Here is a 16,941-nt window from a genome sequence, read left to right on the forward strand (position 1 = left end):
GTTTTAGGATAATTAGCAGTACTGTGAGGATCTTACAAGAGGCCTTAAACTAGAGGTAAGCTAAAATGCTTTGTAGGGTAAATGTAGGAGTCATGTCAACTGCTACTGAAGCATGACTACCTCTGGACTGGAACAAAGCCTCTGGCCAAACATGTACCTTATCTTCTGGTCTAAACAGTGAAATGTTCCCAATTTTCAGACTCTTCAGCAGTGGCAATGAGAGAGCTTTGGAGAGACAGTAATGGAAGATTATTTATAATTGTATTTATTTACATTGCTGCAAACTTTATATTATGCTGTCTGTTTATTCTCACTGGGCCTATATTTGTTTGTACATATCTGAGTTAACAGACACCTGAGTTTTTTAAGATAAATATTTTTTTTTTCCTTTAAATGTTCCCTTTAATCTTTTCTCATAATGCGTGGAGCAAATTATACAGTACTTTGCTTCAGTGGAAGTTTTTGACTGGTTACTGAGTTTGATTTGGTGCATGGCCTCTGGGACCTGGAGCAGATACAACAGCCCAGATTTCCTCACGTTGGCTATGATGTTGGCTATGAATCATCTTAAAAGTCTTAAAGCACACTGGGCTTTCCCATACTGGGTAGTCAGATAAGTTGAAAAGTGATACTTTTCATCAGGCAGCACCACACAGCAGGAGTGCAGGTTTACCAAATAAGGCAGTAGGAACTGGCAAGGAAAGACAGGAAATAAAATGGTAACTTTTGCTGTTGCTCCATTTCTTACTGTGTTTGCAGGAGTTTCTGTTTTAGCACTTCTTGTGTAGTGATCTTCTTTCATGCTTACTGTTGCATTTTGACCATAAAATCTCCCAGGACTGACCACGACTCCACGCTGAGTCGTAAAACCGGACTCTTTGCTGTCAGCTTCCAACCAGCAAGCCACAAGAGACAGATCTCGTGCCTCTTTCCAAGACAGCTTAAAACCCTTTACTGTGCCCAAATCGCTCTCTGAAAGCAGATCCTGACTCATCTGACGTAGCTCGATGTATGGCAGCTTCTGTTGCTGGGGAATACATCTGGTAGCTATCACAGCGCTTTCACGGAATTAATTCCAATTATTTTACATGTTTATCATTCCGGTAATGGAGCTGACTCAGAGAAGCAGGACGGCTTCCGTGTGAGGGGGATGAGGGGCCAGGTCCGCTTTAGGAGAAGAGGCCTTGCAGGAAGGGGCAGAGTTTGCAGGTGTGGAAGAGGCCTGTGCAACCACGAGTGATGTGAAAGACCAGGCGCAATTATTCCACCTCCCTCGCAGCGCGGGAGTCAAGGCGCACCCAGGGGAAACTTCAGGCGGCAGGTTTAAAACAAATGCAAAGTGCCTTCTTACACAGCATATAAATAAATTGTGAAACTCACTGCCATTGGATACTACAGAGTCCAAAACTTCGGTGGGTTTAGAAAAGGGACCGTGCAGATTCGTACAGGATAGACCTGTCGGGTAACCGTGTTAGCTGAGGTGTCACCCCACGCTCAGAAACCAGCATGTTGCTGATTGCTTGAAGTTAGTATATTAGGCCCAAATCCCTCTACAAATGGTGATTACTTTTATTCTTCCTCCAGCTATCTGCAACTGGCCACTGTCAGAGACAGCGTATCAGGATGATGTAGTTTTTTCCCATGCGTAACCTGCTGCACTGCAGCGACCTGGGAACGCCGCAGCGGGTGGCTGCTCCGTAGGTGCGGCTGCGTTTTCTTTTCCTCTGAAGAACTGGTGGTGCCAACCGCAGCACACGTTAGCTAGTGTTGAGGCTAGTACTTCTGAACTCCTGACTGTCACTATTCCCTAGGCAGTAACTAATAGTAACGGGTAGGGTGTGTGCTGCCCAGTTTTCTCTGCTTTCAGCCTGAAGAAGCCATTGGTTTAGAAAACAAAATCTGGGGGTGGGACTGGAGGACCTCACAGGCAGCGTTAGGGGCAGGATGAAGGCCATCATCTTACCAGGTGCTCATATCAGCTTCTTCTGCAATCACTTTGTGCTGCTTTTCCTGATGGGTTTTCACACACCTTCTATGTCCTTAAACAACCCCGCTCAATTTTCCAGGAGTTTAGTTCCCCTTATCTGCTCTGATTTTGGCCTGCGGGGGTTTATTTCCATGTGCTTCTTGTTGGCTGCTCACCTCTTCTCGCAGCCCCTTCCCGCTGTCCAGGTCCGGGGCCGCAGTCTCCTCCAGGCTCCTGTGGCCGGGGAGCAGCCCACCTGCCTTCCGAACCGCAGCAGGAACACGAGGATCCTCCTCTTCCTTTCCCTTCCTCTGGGGTGGTTGAACTGTCTCTGCTCACTCAGGATCATGATTTGTGGCTTCATGTATATTCACAGAATAGTTGTGCCCAGCGTGTAATTGGCCCTGAGATGGTTGTGAAGGGGTTCAGAGGCAAACGTCGTCTGTCTTTGGGGAGGCAGCAGCAAGATCAAAGGCTTCTCCTTGACCCTAGTAGTTCTCCTGAACGGGCAGATCCTTTCTCTGGCATTTAACAGGGAGGTTGTGCTTTCATCTTCGGAGATACTGTGGGATTTGGTTGCTTTTTCTCCCTCCCTCCTCTGCAAAGCTGAGGACAAGCCCCAAGAGGGTGAGCGCTTCTTACGGCGTCACCCACCCTGCCGTTAATCAGTAACATATTGGGGAAGGGGCGATGGGAAACGCTGAAGTGACCAAGAGAAACAGAAGCTTTTGTTGTTCCAAAAGTTCAAGTTTCCAGTTTCCTCTTCCTCCACCTGTCAAGAGGGCGAGCTGGGCATGCTCCCGGCGCTGAGCACAAACTCAAACATGCCCTCTAGGCTCGGCTCTGAGCGCCGTGTCACTGAGTTAGTCACCCAGAACTCCGGGCAGCGGGATGAATAGGAGGCACATCTGTCGGGGGCAGCGGGGGGAGAAGGCACGGCGCCGCTCCGCGACCGCCCGCCTGGGCTCTTTCGCTCCTCTGGGTGGATCAAAGTATTGAAGCTTTAGGAGCTGCTGCTTCCCAGCAGAATCGCGTGTGCTCACAAAGCAGCGGTATCTTTCTCCCCAGGCCCTGCCAGCAAATTCCAGAGCACCTGGGGATGTTTGGCTGGGCAGACCGTGGATTCATTCAAATTCTCTTCTTGTTTTCAAAGAAATCTTGAATTTTGCGAAACGCCTGCGTTGCTGCCATCAAAGCAAAGGATTGGTGCGTTGAGGGAATGTCTCGCAAAGACTAGAACCGGGAGTCATTCTCCTTGTACACCAGAGGCAACATTGCGCAGGATCTCTGACCAGTAAAAATCTATCAGGCAAATCTGTTCCCACAGCACATCCAGTCTGTTTGGAGCTTTCTGCCTTAAAACCTTGAGGTTTTTTGAAATCCTTTAAATATGCTCACACACACACACACAAACAACAGAAAAAAGCTCCCTCCTCTTTAGCAGAACCATGTTTTCATTCCACCAACGTTCTTTTAGTGACACACTCTTTATGGTACCTGTGCATCTGAGGACAAGTTTGCCTCTTGGGAAACACTGAAAACGGTGCTAATGGAACTATGTCTGCGTGAGAAACTGCTTAGTAGGTTAGAGTGAGTGTCCTGGATCTTATTTGGTTAAAATGTGGATAAACATCCTAAACATTGATCAGAGGATTTTATTTAATTAAAAAAAAAATACTCCTGCTGGTAAATACATTTGGCTGTCTAGGATCTGAGCAGTGGTCGTCGCTTTATCGATTGTCATATCATTAAATCAGACGGGGAAAAAATTAATGATAGGCTTGAAGACCCTGAACATAAAGTTCAGTTGTCTAGAAAATCTGTTAAGTTGCTGAGCGTCTTGCCATGGTTTAAAAAAAAATCCTGCTTCTAAATGAAATGTCAATGTGTATTATGCTACATGATCTGATGCTAGTAATTCTCTCCACTAGGCTTGGTAATGTGGTATTCCAGATGCTTACGATTATTTAGATTCCTGAATGGAAAATTACTTGATTAATTCTAATATCTTAGCTCTGAGCCTGTAATCAAATCCTGCAGCAGAGACTCCACCATCCTTCCTGTTGCATTCACTAGGTTTTAGCAGAGGTGGCTGTGGGACTGAGATCATGTTTCATAATTTTTTATCTAAGAGTGGAGAAAAGTCATTGTTCAATATGCACTTCCAGAGCATATATAAAGTTAAAAACCTTCCAAGGAACTGAAAAATAGTTTTCAGTAGCTCCAAAGTGCTTAGAGTGAAAGTTGCCATCTTAGGGTCTGTGTTGTTAGAAGATGCATATGTCAAAGCATTTAGCGGCAATTCAAATCCATGAGAGAGCAAAAGATAAAATGCACAATATATGAGGACAAAAGCAGACTTTTGTAGCAGAGTGACCCAGTGACTCATGGAAGGCTACTGGGAAGTTTTGTTTTGGCTCTATAGTTAAATCGTATTAATACCATGGTCGAGTCAGTGAACTATGTTGAATACCCCTCCAAAGATATTAATAAATGGCAGGTATTGGACTGTGAGGTTTTAACTGTCAGGCCAAAGTTAGAGGCCTCCAGGGGTAGGGCCACCTGAACAGCTACTTAGCTGACTCTTTAAATCCTCAACAGATTTTGTGTCTTGTTTCCCCGTTCCTCTCCCGGTTCCCTGTCAGGGGAGCCCCCAGGCTTTTGTTGGAAGAAGCAGCATCCTGTGTCCGTGCGAAGGAGCAGCGCGCGTGAGGGCACAGATGGAGCAGCGGTGTGGATTTCTGCTGCAGGCAGCGCTCCTCCAGGCGCGCGCGCACAGTTGCTGCGACCAGCAGCGGCCGTGGATCTGAGTCAGACTTGCAGATCTGTCTGTTGTGAGTGTAAACACAGGCTGCACGCGCAGTTGCGATGGGAGCTGATCGCTAGCGATAGCAATCTGTCCTGCCTACGGGCTGCCAGGCTGCCATCGTTTGTGTATCTAGACCAAACTATATCTGCTACAGGGACAGGAAGGCTTTGAGGCTGTACGTACATGGATGGGTTTTTTTAAGCAATCTACTGCCTGAGAGTATTCTTCAGGCAGCAGAGCTGGAAGCATGTTCTTGTCGTTTGTTTCAGGAGGATAAAGCATAAAGGCCTCTCGCTGGGGCAGCCAAGGTTGATCACGTGCAGCACCTCACAGAGACGTTTGCAGGACTGCTTGGTAAAGCAGCAGCTAAAAGCTGTCTGGGGTTAGCGATGGGGCAAGTGTGAGTAGCAAGGATCCAATAAGGATTCTCTAGGAAAATTTGTTTCTCTGCCAAGTGCAGGTGTGAAGTATCCAACCTTTTTGGTTGGGAATGCGTAGCACCCGCTCTTAGGCACCTGGTGTGGCTGGCAACTATCTGGCTCGTTTCTCATGTTAGCAGGGCGAGGAGGCATGCCCCAAAGACCTCAACATATGGAGGACAGCTTTCTTACCTGACTCACCCTCGGAGCACCACATCTCTCTGTAGGGACTGTGACGGGCACCAGGATGGGGCTTCCACTGCTGCTTGGCTGGGACTTCCATTACAGATGGTGTCTAACCAGCTGGTACAGGCATCCTGTCTAGCAGATGACTTGGGCGTATCTAGGACTGCTTGCCATATTCAGAATGTGTTTTGCGGGTTTTTTTTCAGACTCAAAACTCCTTTTGAATATTTAGTTATTAAATAAAGTTTAGATCCTATAGAATCGACTGGGCAGTGGGTTTTCTGGATTCTGTTATAATCCATCTGCTGTGTTACATCAATATTTGACACATGGGACTTGTGTTTTCTTGTTTCTCTCATCCCTGAAGTGGAATTTTAATGTGTCTTGAGATGTGATGTTCTGCTCCAAACTGATCTTTTTTTGAGAGGCTGTGAAAATACCAAACAGCAGACTATATTCAGGTCATACAGTTTGAGCCAAGGCTTAGGCTTTGGTATGGCTCCTTAGGTATATCTTTAGAATCAGCAGGGTATATTTGTTCCTTGGGATTTGTGTTTCGCGAAACCACGCAGTCCTCCATTGGGAGGAATTTTGAGCCAGTAGAAGGTTTGCAGAGATCTGGCATACAACTGTAGATGTTTGCTAGGTTCATGCTTTCCTTTATATTCATTCTTACTGCGGGAAGACGAATATGGTTCTTTTAGCTGCTTTTCACTCATTGTAGCTTGGCACCCTTTATTTACCGTCTAACATAGTTACTACCACAGCAGACTCAAGGCAATCGATTTGAAAAGCTTGGCTAAATTCAGACACACACCTCTCTAAGTTTGTAAAGAAATGGTCCGATCTTTTCAGGCCATGTGAACTAGTACAGCTGCAATTGCCTTCCTAATCTGTGAATCTAGTTTATTTTAATACTTAATCCACAGATTCAGGTGCTTGCATGTGTGAAGTTTGTCTTTTGTTTTTAGTTGTGTCTCTCGCAGCACTGAGTTTAATGGTAGTTTTTCCCTGTTACAACTTTAGGAAGGATGTGCTGTGTACATGTATGTACATATGTGTTACAACCATAGGAAGGAGCGATGGCCCTTCCCAGAAAGGGAGCTGGAAAGGCCTCAGTTGAGAAAAGGAAGAAGGATAGGCCAAAAAAGGCCAAAAAGGAGCGTTCTGCTGACTCCCTCATAGCCCTCCCTGCCTCACATTGTCCTGGCTCAATAGGTGCAGCACGTTACTTCGGGAGTCTTGGGGTCAGGCTTCGTCTCATCTCATTTAACTCGAGAGCTCTGAAAGTTGGGCGTAAAGTCTGAATTAGTCCCTCCTTCCTTGCGGTCAACAGAGAAAGTGGCACTTCCTGACTGTAATTTCATGCCGTGTGAGTCTGGCACTTCTCTCAATGAGCTGTATTAGCCTCTGTGGGGATCTCTCTCTTGCCATTAGCTGCAGAGTGGGAGCATAGACAGCTATGGTAGACCAGACTCCTAACCTTCAGGCAGGTAAGGCTCGAAGAGGTAATTGAATCCCATGGATGGTCATGAAAGAGAGAGGATTGGTAAGTTTGTCTGGCCTTAAGAAAAAGTACTTTTTAAGGGTACTGCTTGGAATCTGGTGATAAGAGTAACAGTGCTGTTGCTACCAGATTAGAGGATACCGCCTTCTGGTGCATTAGCATCTGAATAATAATTTTTAAAAAAGCCAGCAGAAGATAAGTTAGGAGCAAAGTTACTAAAAGATGCCAGGGAGGGATTAGGGGAATGGTGTAAAACCTGAGAATGTTTTGCAGAAACAGCACCAAGGATGATTTGATGCCTCTTACAGGTTTGGGTTTGTTTTGTTTATACTTTTTTGTTCATTTTGATAGCTGATGAGAAATTGTATTGCAGCGATTTTCAGTGCTGAGTCCTCTAGGCTGCACTGGAACAAGTATCCTTGAAGAAAAAGGATTTGCCTTGTGGTATTATCCCCAGTCTGCTTGGGCTGCTTGTCTATCTGCCTTCTTCCTGAACCAGTCTGTCTTCTGTCTAGGTTATTGCTGGAAGGCACAGATGTGAATGCGAGGCACAGGCTTGGCTGGACTGCTCTCATGGTGGCAGCTATCAACAGAAATGCCAGGTATGTTTGTCTCAGCACTGACTGTCACCATAGTGGGTAGGATCCCTCGTAGATACTCCCCTTTTGGTAAGTTACATTGAACTCCATAGAGAGTTTCCACAGCATCTGAGTTAGATCGGGGTGTGTTCTCGGGCTAAACCCAAGGGAGCTTTTCTTTCTGCGTTTGCCTAGTACGTTGTGTTACATACTGAGGTAAGCTGCTCTGCAACCTCGGAGAGGTAACTGTCGAACTGACAACGCAATTCCATAGTAGCACTCAGATTTTGCAATCTGGTGAGTCTGTAACCTTGGGATGTTACTGTGGCAGGTAGTCTTACATGAGAAACTCAGCCAGAGTCTCAAATAGCTCCTGTCAGAGCTGCTGTGTCCCTCCTAGCTTGTGGGGCCATTGCTGGGCCTTTCATGCTAGGCCTTTTTGAACCAAAAACGCTGAATGCTGTGCCCTCCCTCCTTAGTTCCCATGATGGTCACTGTGGCTTCTTGTAACCTTTTAAAGGCACTCTTAAATATATTCAGTCTACAACTAAATTCAATTAGTTTTTTTATTTAAGGAAAAAAGAAAGAGAAATCCAATTTTAGAAAACGTGGGACAGACGGGAGAATGAGCTTTGATGTTACAACCTCTCAGGGATGCTTTACTTAGTCACAAGTTCATAAGCAAAAAAGCCTAATTACTTGGGAAAACACAGGATTAAAGCAAGCCACAAAAGCTGAATATCCGCTCTCGGGCGACACGATTCGAATCCATGTGCTGAGTTCGTGTGTGGTGCAAACTTTGATGTGTGCTATGACAAGCTGAAAGTCGTGACCTCCTCGGGGATCTCCTTAAGATGGGCATAGAGGCGGGAGCTTGGGACTGTTTGTTTAACTTTGATGTCCAAGCAGCAACGGGCCCTGCTGTTTGCCTGTCCGCAGAAGGACGGGTTTTGGAGCCTCCCACCTTTGCCAGTGGACAATGGTCAGCAATGGAGTGTGACGACTGTTGACCATTCCAAGTGACTGGTGGACCAGAACAGGGTTTCACGAGTTGCAAAAGCTAAGAGGAGACGAGGAGAAAGGCTGTTCATGGTACAATAATTACCTAAAATCAGGCCTAAAATCAGGTAGAAATGCTAATGAAAAAATCTAGGCAGTAAAATGCGTTCAGCACCGTAGCTGGTCCCTTAATATAGACTTGCACAGCAACAGCAAATGTATGTCTTATTTGGGTATCTGGCAAGAAAGCTCAGAAAACTTTTGGCTGTGTTGAAAAAATAATGTTTACTTTTCCCACATTTAAGATGAATGTTGATTTTAATTGAAATTTTAGAAGTCCTTGAATATCTGAAGTTTGATAGAACTTGTCTCTGACAATATAGTGAAAGAGTAATTAGATACTTCATGGAGGCAAACATAAATGCAAGCCTAACTTATTCCTGGTGTTACAACTCTACTGCATAACACTAGGATTATGCCAGACGTGGCTTTGGCCCTCCATACTGTTTCCAGCTTCGGAAAGTCCACAGTGAAGTTTCAGTAATGGCTTGGCAAATGTATTGAGCTGGAACATGACACACAAAGTGTTTGAAATTCCCTACAAATCATTTGCTCACAGATGTAGTCTTCTGAGTGACCTTTTTAACCTGAATCCAAAAGAACTGGGCATTGTGTGCTTGGTTGGATGTGGAAGTGGAGAAAACAGACCATGGGAAGCTGATGACTTTGACTCAATAACATGGGTTTGCCTGTAGAATTCTAAATACTTAGATCTTTCCTTCCAAATGCAGAGTGCCTGCTGGTTTTCTGGATCTACTGCAATCCTTTAGCATACATTAGATTATGAATTAGTCTAAATATGGCTTACTTCACTCAGCGTTGGCAACTATGTGTTTGTACTTAGCTGATCCAATGCATAAATATTGGCAATAGGATTTCACTTGCTATGTAGATATGTAGTAGCTGTATTTCATGATATTTATTCCAGTAGGATGCACAATTCCTTTTTTAAAGCATGGTCCTGCTGTAAAAAGTGATCATCTAAAATGGATTTGTCTGGCCACAGTAACTGATTTTGTAGATTACAGATTTTTATGACCTTTGGTTCTTAGCCCGTCAGTAAACAGGTGTCTGGAGAAGGTGAGCTGGGTCTTTCTCTGGCTTGACCATCAGAAGAAATGGTAACAAGTGGCTCAGAGACACGATGAAGATGCAACCAACTGTGTATTATTAGCTTGTGACACATACACGGCCATTTGATTTTGTTTAAGGTGATTGCTCTGTGATCACTTTTTTTTAACGTTGATACCTCAACAAGTAACCCAGCGTGGCCTTGAGATGCAAGGAGGCTGTGACATTGGCAACTGGAATGAGTGTTTTCAGGTTAGAATCACTAAGAAAAAATAAACCTGCAGCCCCAAAATTCTTTTTTTTTTTTTTTTTTTTCAAAGCTGAGTAGAACTGTGTTTTCAAGTCTGCTGTGTTGCTGGAGATTCCTGTGACCTGTCATTTAGTTTTGTAATGTTTCCCAATTTTCACAGCCCTCACTCTTCCAATTAGGCAGCTAGAGTCCATATGTTTAATTTGATTTCAGCTATATTGCATTAATGATTTCTGTCAATTGCTATCAGCTACAAGATGAAATCCCATGTGCCAGCGGGGAAGTTTTGGGTCTTTCTTTCCTTTTTTCAACACAGCAAAGATCATTTTCTTCCTCTTAAAAATGTGTTGTATCCAAATCATTGCAAGGCATTGAGGAGTGTTGCTGGTGTGTTCTTACTAATAGGTTTGAAAGGGGAGACTAGTGCCAAAAGCATAGCTGGGAAGGAGCAGCATCCTGGCTTGTGTGTATGGGACATCATGCAGAAGCTGAGCCTTTCTCATGGAATCACAAGCTCTGCTGAAGTGGGTGAATTTAGCCTCATTGTGTCCTGTGAACTGGGAGAGGAGTTGTTAGCTCTGGCATCTCTCAGTCACTGTGGAGTTCCTTTCCCATCCATTCCTGCAGCCTGTGCTCCAGAAGATCACTCTTCTGCAGGCAGAGATCATCTCTACTCCTAGCTGGATGCTTTTCTGCAGACAGCCCCGTGCCAAAGCGCTGAAATGCAGCATGCAGTGTGATTCCAGCTTAGCTCTTGCAGCCCTCAGTCCTGGCTAGCTTGCGTTACTCACTTGAGAAAAGCAGGGAATGCAGCGTGGCAGGATGTGACACGGGTGATACTGGGAATAATAATAACTATGGGGCATAGTCCTGCGTTTTAATGCCTCCGCAGTACCAAGTTGGAATCATTTCCTGTCTCGGCATCAGGAGATTATGGCTTCGGTGCTGACATCCAGGCTTGGACTGAGCCAACCTTAACAGCACTTTTCATAGCAGAGGTGGACATTTCTCCTGAGGAGTAGGCTGTGTGGTCTCGTGGGGAGGGCTCGAGCTGCCTGGACACATGGGTTCCGTTCCAGTCTCTGCTCCGTGGCTCTCTCGAGTCAGTTCTTTTTTGTAGTTTCCCTTGTGTGCTGTGTCTGGCTTTGTGTGCGGCTGGGGCTCTTTTTTGCTGTGTAAATACCCAGAGTCCCAGCACATAATGCAAGTTATAATTTGAGCCTGCAAACATTCCTGTAATACCAATTATAAAAATAATGGTACATGCCCGAATACTTCAGTCTAGTGTCTCTTTTTAGTGTGTGTGTTTTAGAAACATACAATTAAGGTAATATAGATGATATAAAAATACTGTCAGAAGAACTGTGTTCTTTTTTTTTTTTTTAAAAAAAAAAAAAAAGTTCTTTCAATGAGCTTGTTCCTTGTCACGGACCTTTTCTGAAGACTGGATGGATTCATTTTTTTTTCTTTTTTTTCGTACATGTGATGGAGGGTCCCGGGTCCAAATTCCTAGACTGTGTGATAATACAGATTGTTAACAGGGTCATGGGCTAGAAACAGATCATTTGTGACACAATTACACAGCCAAAGGAAAGTTTTCCACTGTAATTTCCATTGCTGGACCAGCTTTTGCATACCTGATGAGGTAATGATTCTAGTTTTGGTTCTGAGCATAACAACATGGAACTGTTACTTTTATGCAGTATGCAATTTTGGTCAAGGCCTGAAGAGTGAGTGCATGCATGCGTGTGCACACACACACGCACACACAGAGAGTTTAAATTTTAGGTTGGAGTGACTCCTTTCTAGTCTGTTTTCTCTTCATTCTTTGTGGAAGACTATCAGTCCTCTGAATTTCAAGACCTATTTTAAAGTGCTTTCTTAATTCTCTTGGAAAGATGACAGTTTTAAAACAGAGAATTTGTAGTCTATGTGAAAAATACTGCTAGAGGCTTCTTTCCCTTGGCTGAACCTGCTAGTTTTGCATATTTAACATATTTATAGTAGTTAAGTAGTAAGTATTAAATACTTACTGGGAGCTTTGTGGGCTTTGTGTCTTTGTTAAAAGAAACAAAGCTCTGATAAACAAGACCAAAACAGGTCAGACCTTCCCGTGCACTTAAACCGTAGTGACGTATAGACTGGGTAAAACTCGCAGCTCATAAATGCGCTTGGGCTCAGGCTCCAGCGTGCTTAGCCGGTGGGACATGAGCACACTGCTCTGCAGTAGCAGCGAAGAGGTAGTGGCGTCATCTGGGCTAGTAACAGCCCATGCTCAGAGCCTCTGACGGGGTTGCGCAGGCCATGCCGGATCCGTGCTGCTGTGTTTTCTGCTCTGCTGTCATCTGCGAGTAGCCAGCTGAAGCAGTTGTGGACGCTGCTGCTGCTAAGTCGTGCCGTTCTTTGCTGCATGCAGTTGCCCTGTTTTTCGTTGTTTCAGCAGAATTGAAGTGAGAGTGAAGTAGTGAGTCATCCTTTCAGCCCCTGAGGAGGCAGACAACCATTATTCGGATTGATTTGACAGAAGGGGAAGCTAAGGCACAGAGCGGTGTGGGAACTTTAAACCTCAATTAAAAGTTTAAAGCTTAAAGTTTCTGGGTAGTTATAAAACAGGCACACTTCTGTTTTGCTTCCATTCGTTATAACTGATGCAGCCAGTCTGCACCGGTCCGGTTGGAGGTGTCAAAGAATGATTTTAAGGCTTACGAAGTTGTAACTCATATGATGGGGAGGAGAACCTGTGCGTGCTCAAATAGACGACCTTGTCAGGCCGCTTCAGGCCTCTGCATAGCTAGATGTTGGTTTATAACCAGTAGTAATACCCACATTTTGTAGATGTAGAGAAAACATAAACAAAAATAACTTGCGAGCAGCTGGGTCTCTGTGTCACCGCAAGGTCTGTGCCCCACTGGCTGTTGTTAGGGCAGAGACATGTGTGGGAGTGACAGGCATATGGCTCGCTTGCTTTAGATAAGTTTGCTCAGGTTAACACCCTCAATCCTCTTCTTTCTAGTTTCTTTTTTTCCTCATTACTGAAACATAGCGACAGTACATCCTCCTCCCTCCTTTTTACATATCCATCTTGTTTTGCACATAAACGAGCCCTTTGCTCTTGCCCTAAACGCCTTGAGCAGCTGGGTGGTATCTTAGTGCAGGGCAAGCAGGGGAAAAACAAGAAAAAATCCAGCTCTACCTGAAAAGCGTTTCTGTATTTATTACCGATGCTTTCTCTTGGAAGCTTCTCCCCTTCCCCCCCTCTTCCATGGTTGCTGTTCTGTAGGGATTCCTTTGTATTCTCTTAAAGCAAAAAGGGACAACCCTAATGCTGTGTGCTGGCAAATCATTCCTTTCTCATGTGACACATCCTGGTCAACCCCTTCATGTGCTTTTAAATGGGTCCTGCATGTTCATTCAATTCATGGTACAAGCTTCTACCTTGACCTCCTACACCTATGTCGTCTTCCTTCATCAGGGGCTTTAGGCCCTGATTCCCCTCTTAGCTGTTCACAGCCTTCCCCTCATCTCCTCTCTTCTGCGTTCTTTTCACAGCATTGACTTCTTGCACATCCCTTCTCTTTCTCCCTCCAACTTCAGGTCTGGATCTCTTTCCTCACCTTTCCTTTTCAGTGCCTTCCTGCTGGGATGGCCAGGGACAAGTGATTCCTCTCTGTGCCTCAGTTCCCTTTTCCTTTTCTGTCTTTCTTCGTAGATCAAAAGAGCTGAGGGTCAGAGGCATTCACCTGGAACTGGAACTGACAGTGCTTGGCCCGCTACGGTCCTATCCCTTCTGTCCCCCGCTTTCTCCTGCAGCCTGCCCCACCTCCTCCCCTGCAGAAAGCAAGGAGTCAGCAGGAGGCCCTGGATCTGGCCTGGCAGAGTTTGCTGGCTCTTGGTGGTGGGACGTGTGCCTCTTCTGTGTGTACTCAGACTTGGTACACTGAAGGTGCTATATGGATGTTTTATATAGGTAATAAGTGCATCATGCATAGTAATATTTTAGTGGGTTTATTCTAAGACTTACAGTGAAGCATGACATATCTGGAGCTCTTTTCTGTCTATAGGCAATGATACGATTAACTGGTGCAGTCTGTTTACCTATATTAGGTACATAGATCTGTTTCATATCAATTTTCCACCTCTTTCACTTCAGGCAACTAATTCAGTGCGGTCCACAGCAGAGCTGGCTAAATACCTGGGTGCCTGTAGAAGCACATGGCCCGTAGTGTCTGTCAGAGAGCTGAGCTGAACCTGGTTTTCCGCTGTAATGACAGCACATTGCAGGAGCTTGATCCTCTGAACTGGGGCACTGTCTTTGAATGCAGCCCTTTCCAGGTGTCTCTGCCACAGCGGTGTTGGAGGAACAGTGTCCGCTCGGCCATCTCTGCCTTGTACCCTCCCGAGGGCAGAGTGACTGCACCTATTCTCCACGTGAACACCCTGCTCCTTTTACTGCCTCAGCAGCACCCCTGTCTGGGATTTCTCCAAGTAAACCCTGTGGTTTTTGTTAAGCTTGGCATCTCTAACCCAGCTGCAAAGTCAGGTGCCAGATGTGACAGGGTGCTGGGACAGTAACAGCTGAAATAACAGCAGCTCTCATTCCTCACTCCCCTCTTTCCGGTGATAAACTACATCGAGTATTGTAGAGCCCAGACACAATTAAATATTGTCAGTTTAGCAGGTCACGGTGCCTCACTGAGCCACAGCAAATGGTTGTGTGCACATTTTCTTGCCCACAGCACACAGGTAGCATGAGTTCTTCTAAGCCTCTTTCACTGCTGGCTGAGGGCACGTGCACGGCCGCAGCTGCTCAGATCGGTCCTTTTGTCCCCTTTCGGGGGATGATCGTTTCCACCTGGGACAATGCTAAGCTACTGCGGAGCGAGGGAATGCTGCGGCTGCCCTGCTTTCTGTGCTGCAGGTAGGCAGAGCGTGTTCCCGGGAGGGGGCACATCCGCGTCCAGATCTCCTCGGATGGGAAGGGAGAGAACAGGGGCTGGAATGTAAACAGCAGCTCCCCCCAGGCCCCACTGCCCCCGCTGAGTTTTACAGAGAGTTAAGATATAACGACACAGGGGATCCTCTTTGTCCAGGCCGGACCTGCAGCTTCAGCCACGGCTTGAGGCAGCCGCATATCAAAACGCCCCCGAGCTTTTGCATTGTGCTGGTGACTCACGGTCACGGAGACCACTGGCCTTCGTGGTTCACCAACCCCAGCTGCCGGTGTGTTGGTCCAGGCACAGTGCCTCCTCTGACGCAGCCCCAGTCCTATCCAGCTATCCCATCATTGATTTCCCCACCCCCTGCATTGTATGTATGTATGTATTTATTTAACAATATGTTGGTCCAGCCATTAAAAGCAGAAAGCACTTTCTCCAATCGATTCAACTGCCCAGTGAGCTTCAGTTAAGCATTGCCCTCTGAGTCATCACCAGGGTCAATTTAAATGTATATTCGCGCTGATGAATAGGCTCTGCCTCTAATCTAATGAAAACTTGATCAGCAAATTAAAACTCAGCTTGTTGAGGCTGCTGAGCACAGGTGAGTTATGGAGGGCGGCCTGCCTTCCTAGAGCAACTCAAAACTGCCGCTAGCATCTCTCTCTTGCTAGGTGTCTGGTGCGGAGTGTTGTTCTGCTCCACACCTGATGACACGTAGAAGAAAAGATGAGGTATATTGGCCAGAGGCCCCTCCATTTAAAACCCAGTCCATTCTGTTCTTCCTCTTTTGCAATAACTCGGCTATTGGTTGTTAATAAATAATTATTTAATATAATTAATAACTAATAGCTGAGCTACTGCAGAAGAGAAAGAGTTCTTCTGCCTTCTATAGCATCTTCACTGGAACCTCACTGTGCTTCATATAGCTTCTTTAATTAACTCCCCAATTGCCTTATAAATTGGGAAGTAGTTATACCTGTTCTCCCTGAGAAAACTGAGGTTTTTACTCACCTTTATAAAAAAATCCAGGGACTGCATTGCTAGACCATGCTTTGTGACTGTCACCAATTTTTGTGAATCCCTTGCTTATTCCAGTGACATTCATATGCTTTGCGCTGATGAACACAGTTATTCTATTTTGTCATGGTGCTGTTACCTTTCCTAAAGGCTAATTTGCTTTAATGTCCCATTACCTGCAAATTGGATAGGTACAATCAATATCTGTGATTCCAGGAACGGCTAGCTGGTTCAGAAGTGCCCAGAGGGGACTGCCTGTCCCAAAAGCAGGAGGTTAGATTGAAAGATGATTGGATAGAAAGGTTGGATGTACAACACATTATTATTAGACCAGTAAATCCATTCACTTCCTGTTTACAAAACTGGATCATAGAGCGTGAAAAAAGAGCTGTCATCGGGGCCAAGGTTTAGGAACAGTAAGTTTTAGCACTGAGGCTAGACTACCAGTAAGAGATGATATCAGTGCTTATTAAACTTGGGCTTCCCAGCCATCTTAAGAACTACGGAAATGTTTCTTATCTGCGCTTTACAGATAAGGGGGGAATGGTGCATGGGGTCGTTAATAGACAGAGCCGAGCAGTTCTGACATCATAACCTCCTGCTTTCACGTTTAGACCACCTTACATCTGTTGTATGTGGCACTCCGTTAAACTTCTCATAGAATGCCGTTGCCCGGAGAGGTATATGCCAGGTATATGCCGTGAATGAGGAGAAGGCTTCCAGAGTTGCTGAAAGCAGATGAAGGTGATATCTGATAAAGTGCCTGGGAAGAACATTAGTTTTAAGTGTAGTCACTGAGAACAGGAGAGATGATGGATGGAGTTACTACGGAAATTACAAGTCATTGTTTGTTATCATGTGGCTCGTTCAGTACCCGTTATCTTACACATGGACCACAAGGTTGCAGATTCAAGTCCTATGCTGGAACTTGGGATCATTTCTCCTAAAATAAGGAAGAGGCATGGACCTTAGAATAGATATCACCTGTCACCGTAAACTGGAATAGAGGATCTTCTGTGTTGACAGCCATGAGGAGAGGCTCCAGGAAGGAGGGTTTGAACCATATGAGAACCTGTACTGCTAAGGACTTGAAAGATCAGAAAGGCCCAGCAGAATTAGATGGAGCCCCAAGAGATGCGGCG

The 16,941-nt window shown here is 45.4% G+C and overlaps 1 protein-coding gene across 1 annotated transcript in view; it reads left to right on the forward strand.

Moving 5' to 3' along the window:
- CLPB (ClpB family mitochondrial disaggregase) overlaps positions 1-16,941 on the forward strand; it is a 95,168-nt gene that overhangs the window by 14,169 nt on the left and 64,058 nt on the right. The window contains exon 4 of the mRNA XM_062586826.1: positions 7,403-7,489. Within this exon, the coding sequence (XP_062442810.1) occupies positions 7,403-7,489 (87 nt within the window). The remainder of the gene's footprint in view (positions 1-7,402; positions 7,490-16,941) is intronic.

The sequence above is a fragment of the Rhea pennata genome, chromosome 1 (genome assembly GCF_028389875.1).
Source record: "Rhea pennata isolate bPtePen1 chromosome 1, bPtePen1.pri, whole genome shotgun sequence".
NCBI lineage: Eukaryota > Metazoa > Chordata > Aves > Rheiformes > Rheidae > Rhea > Rhea pennata.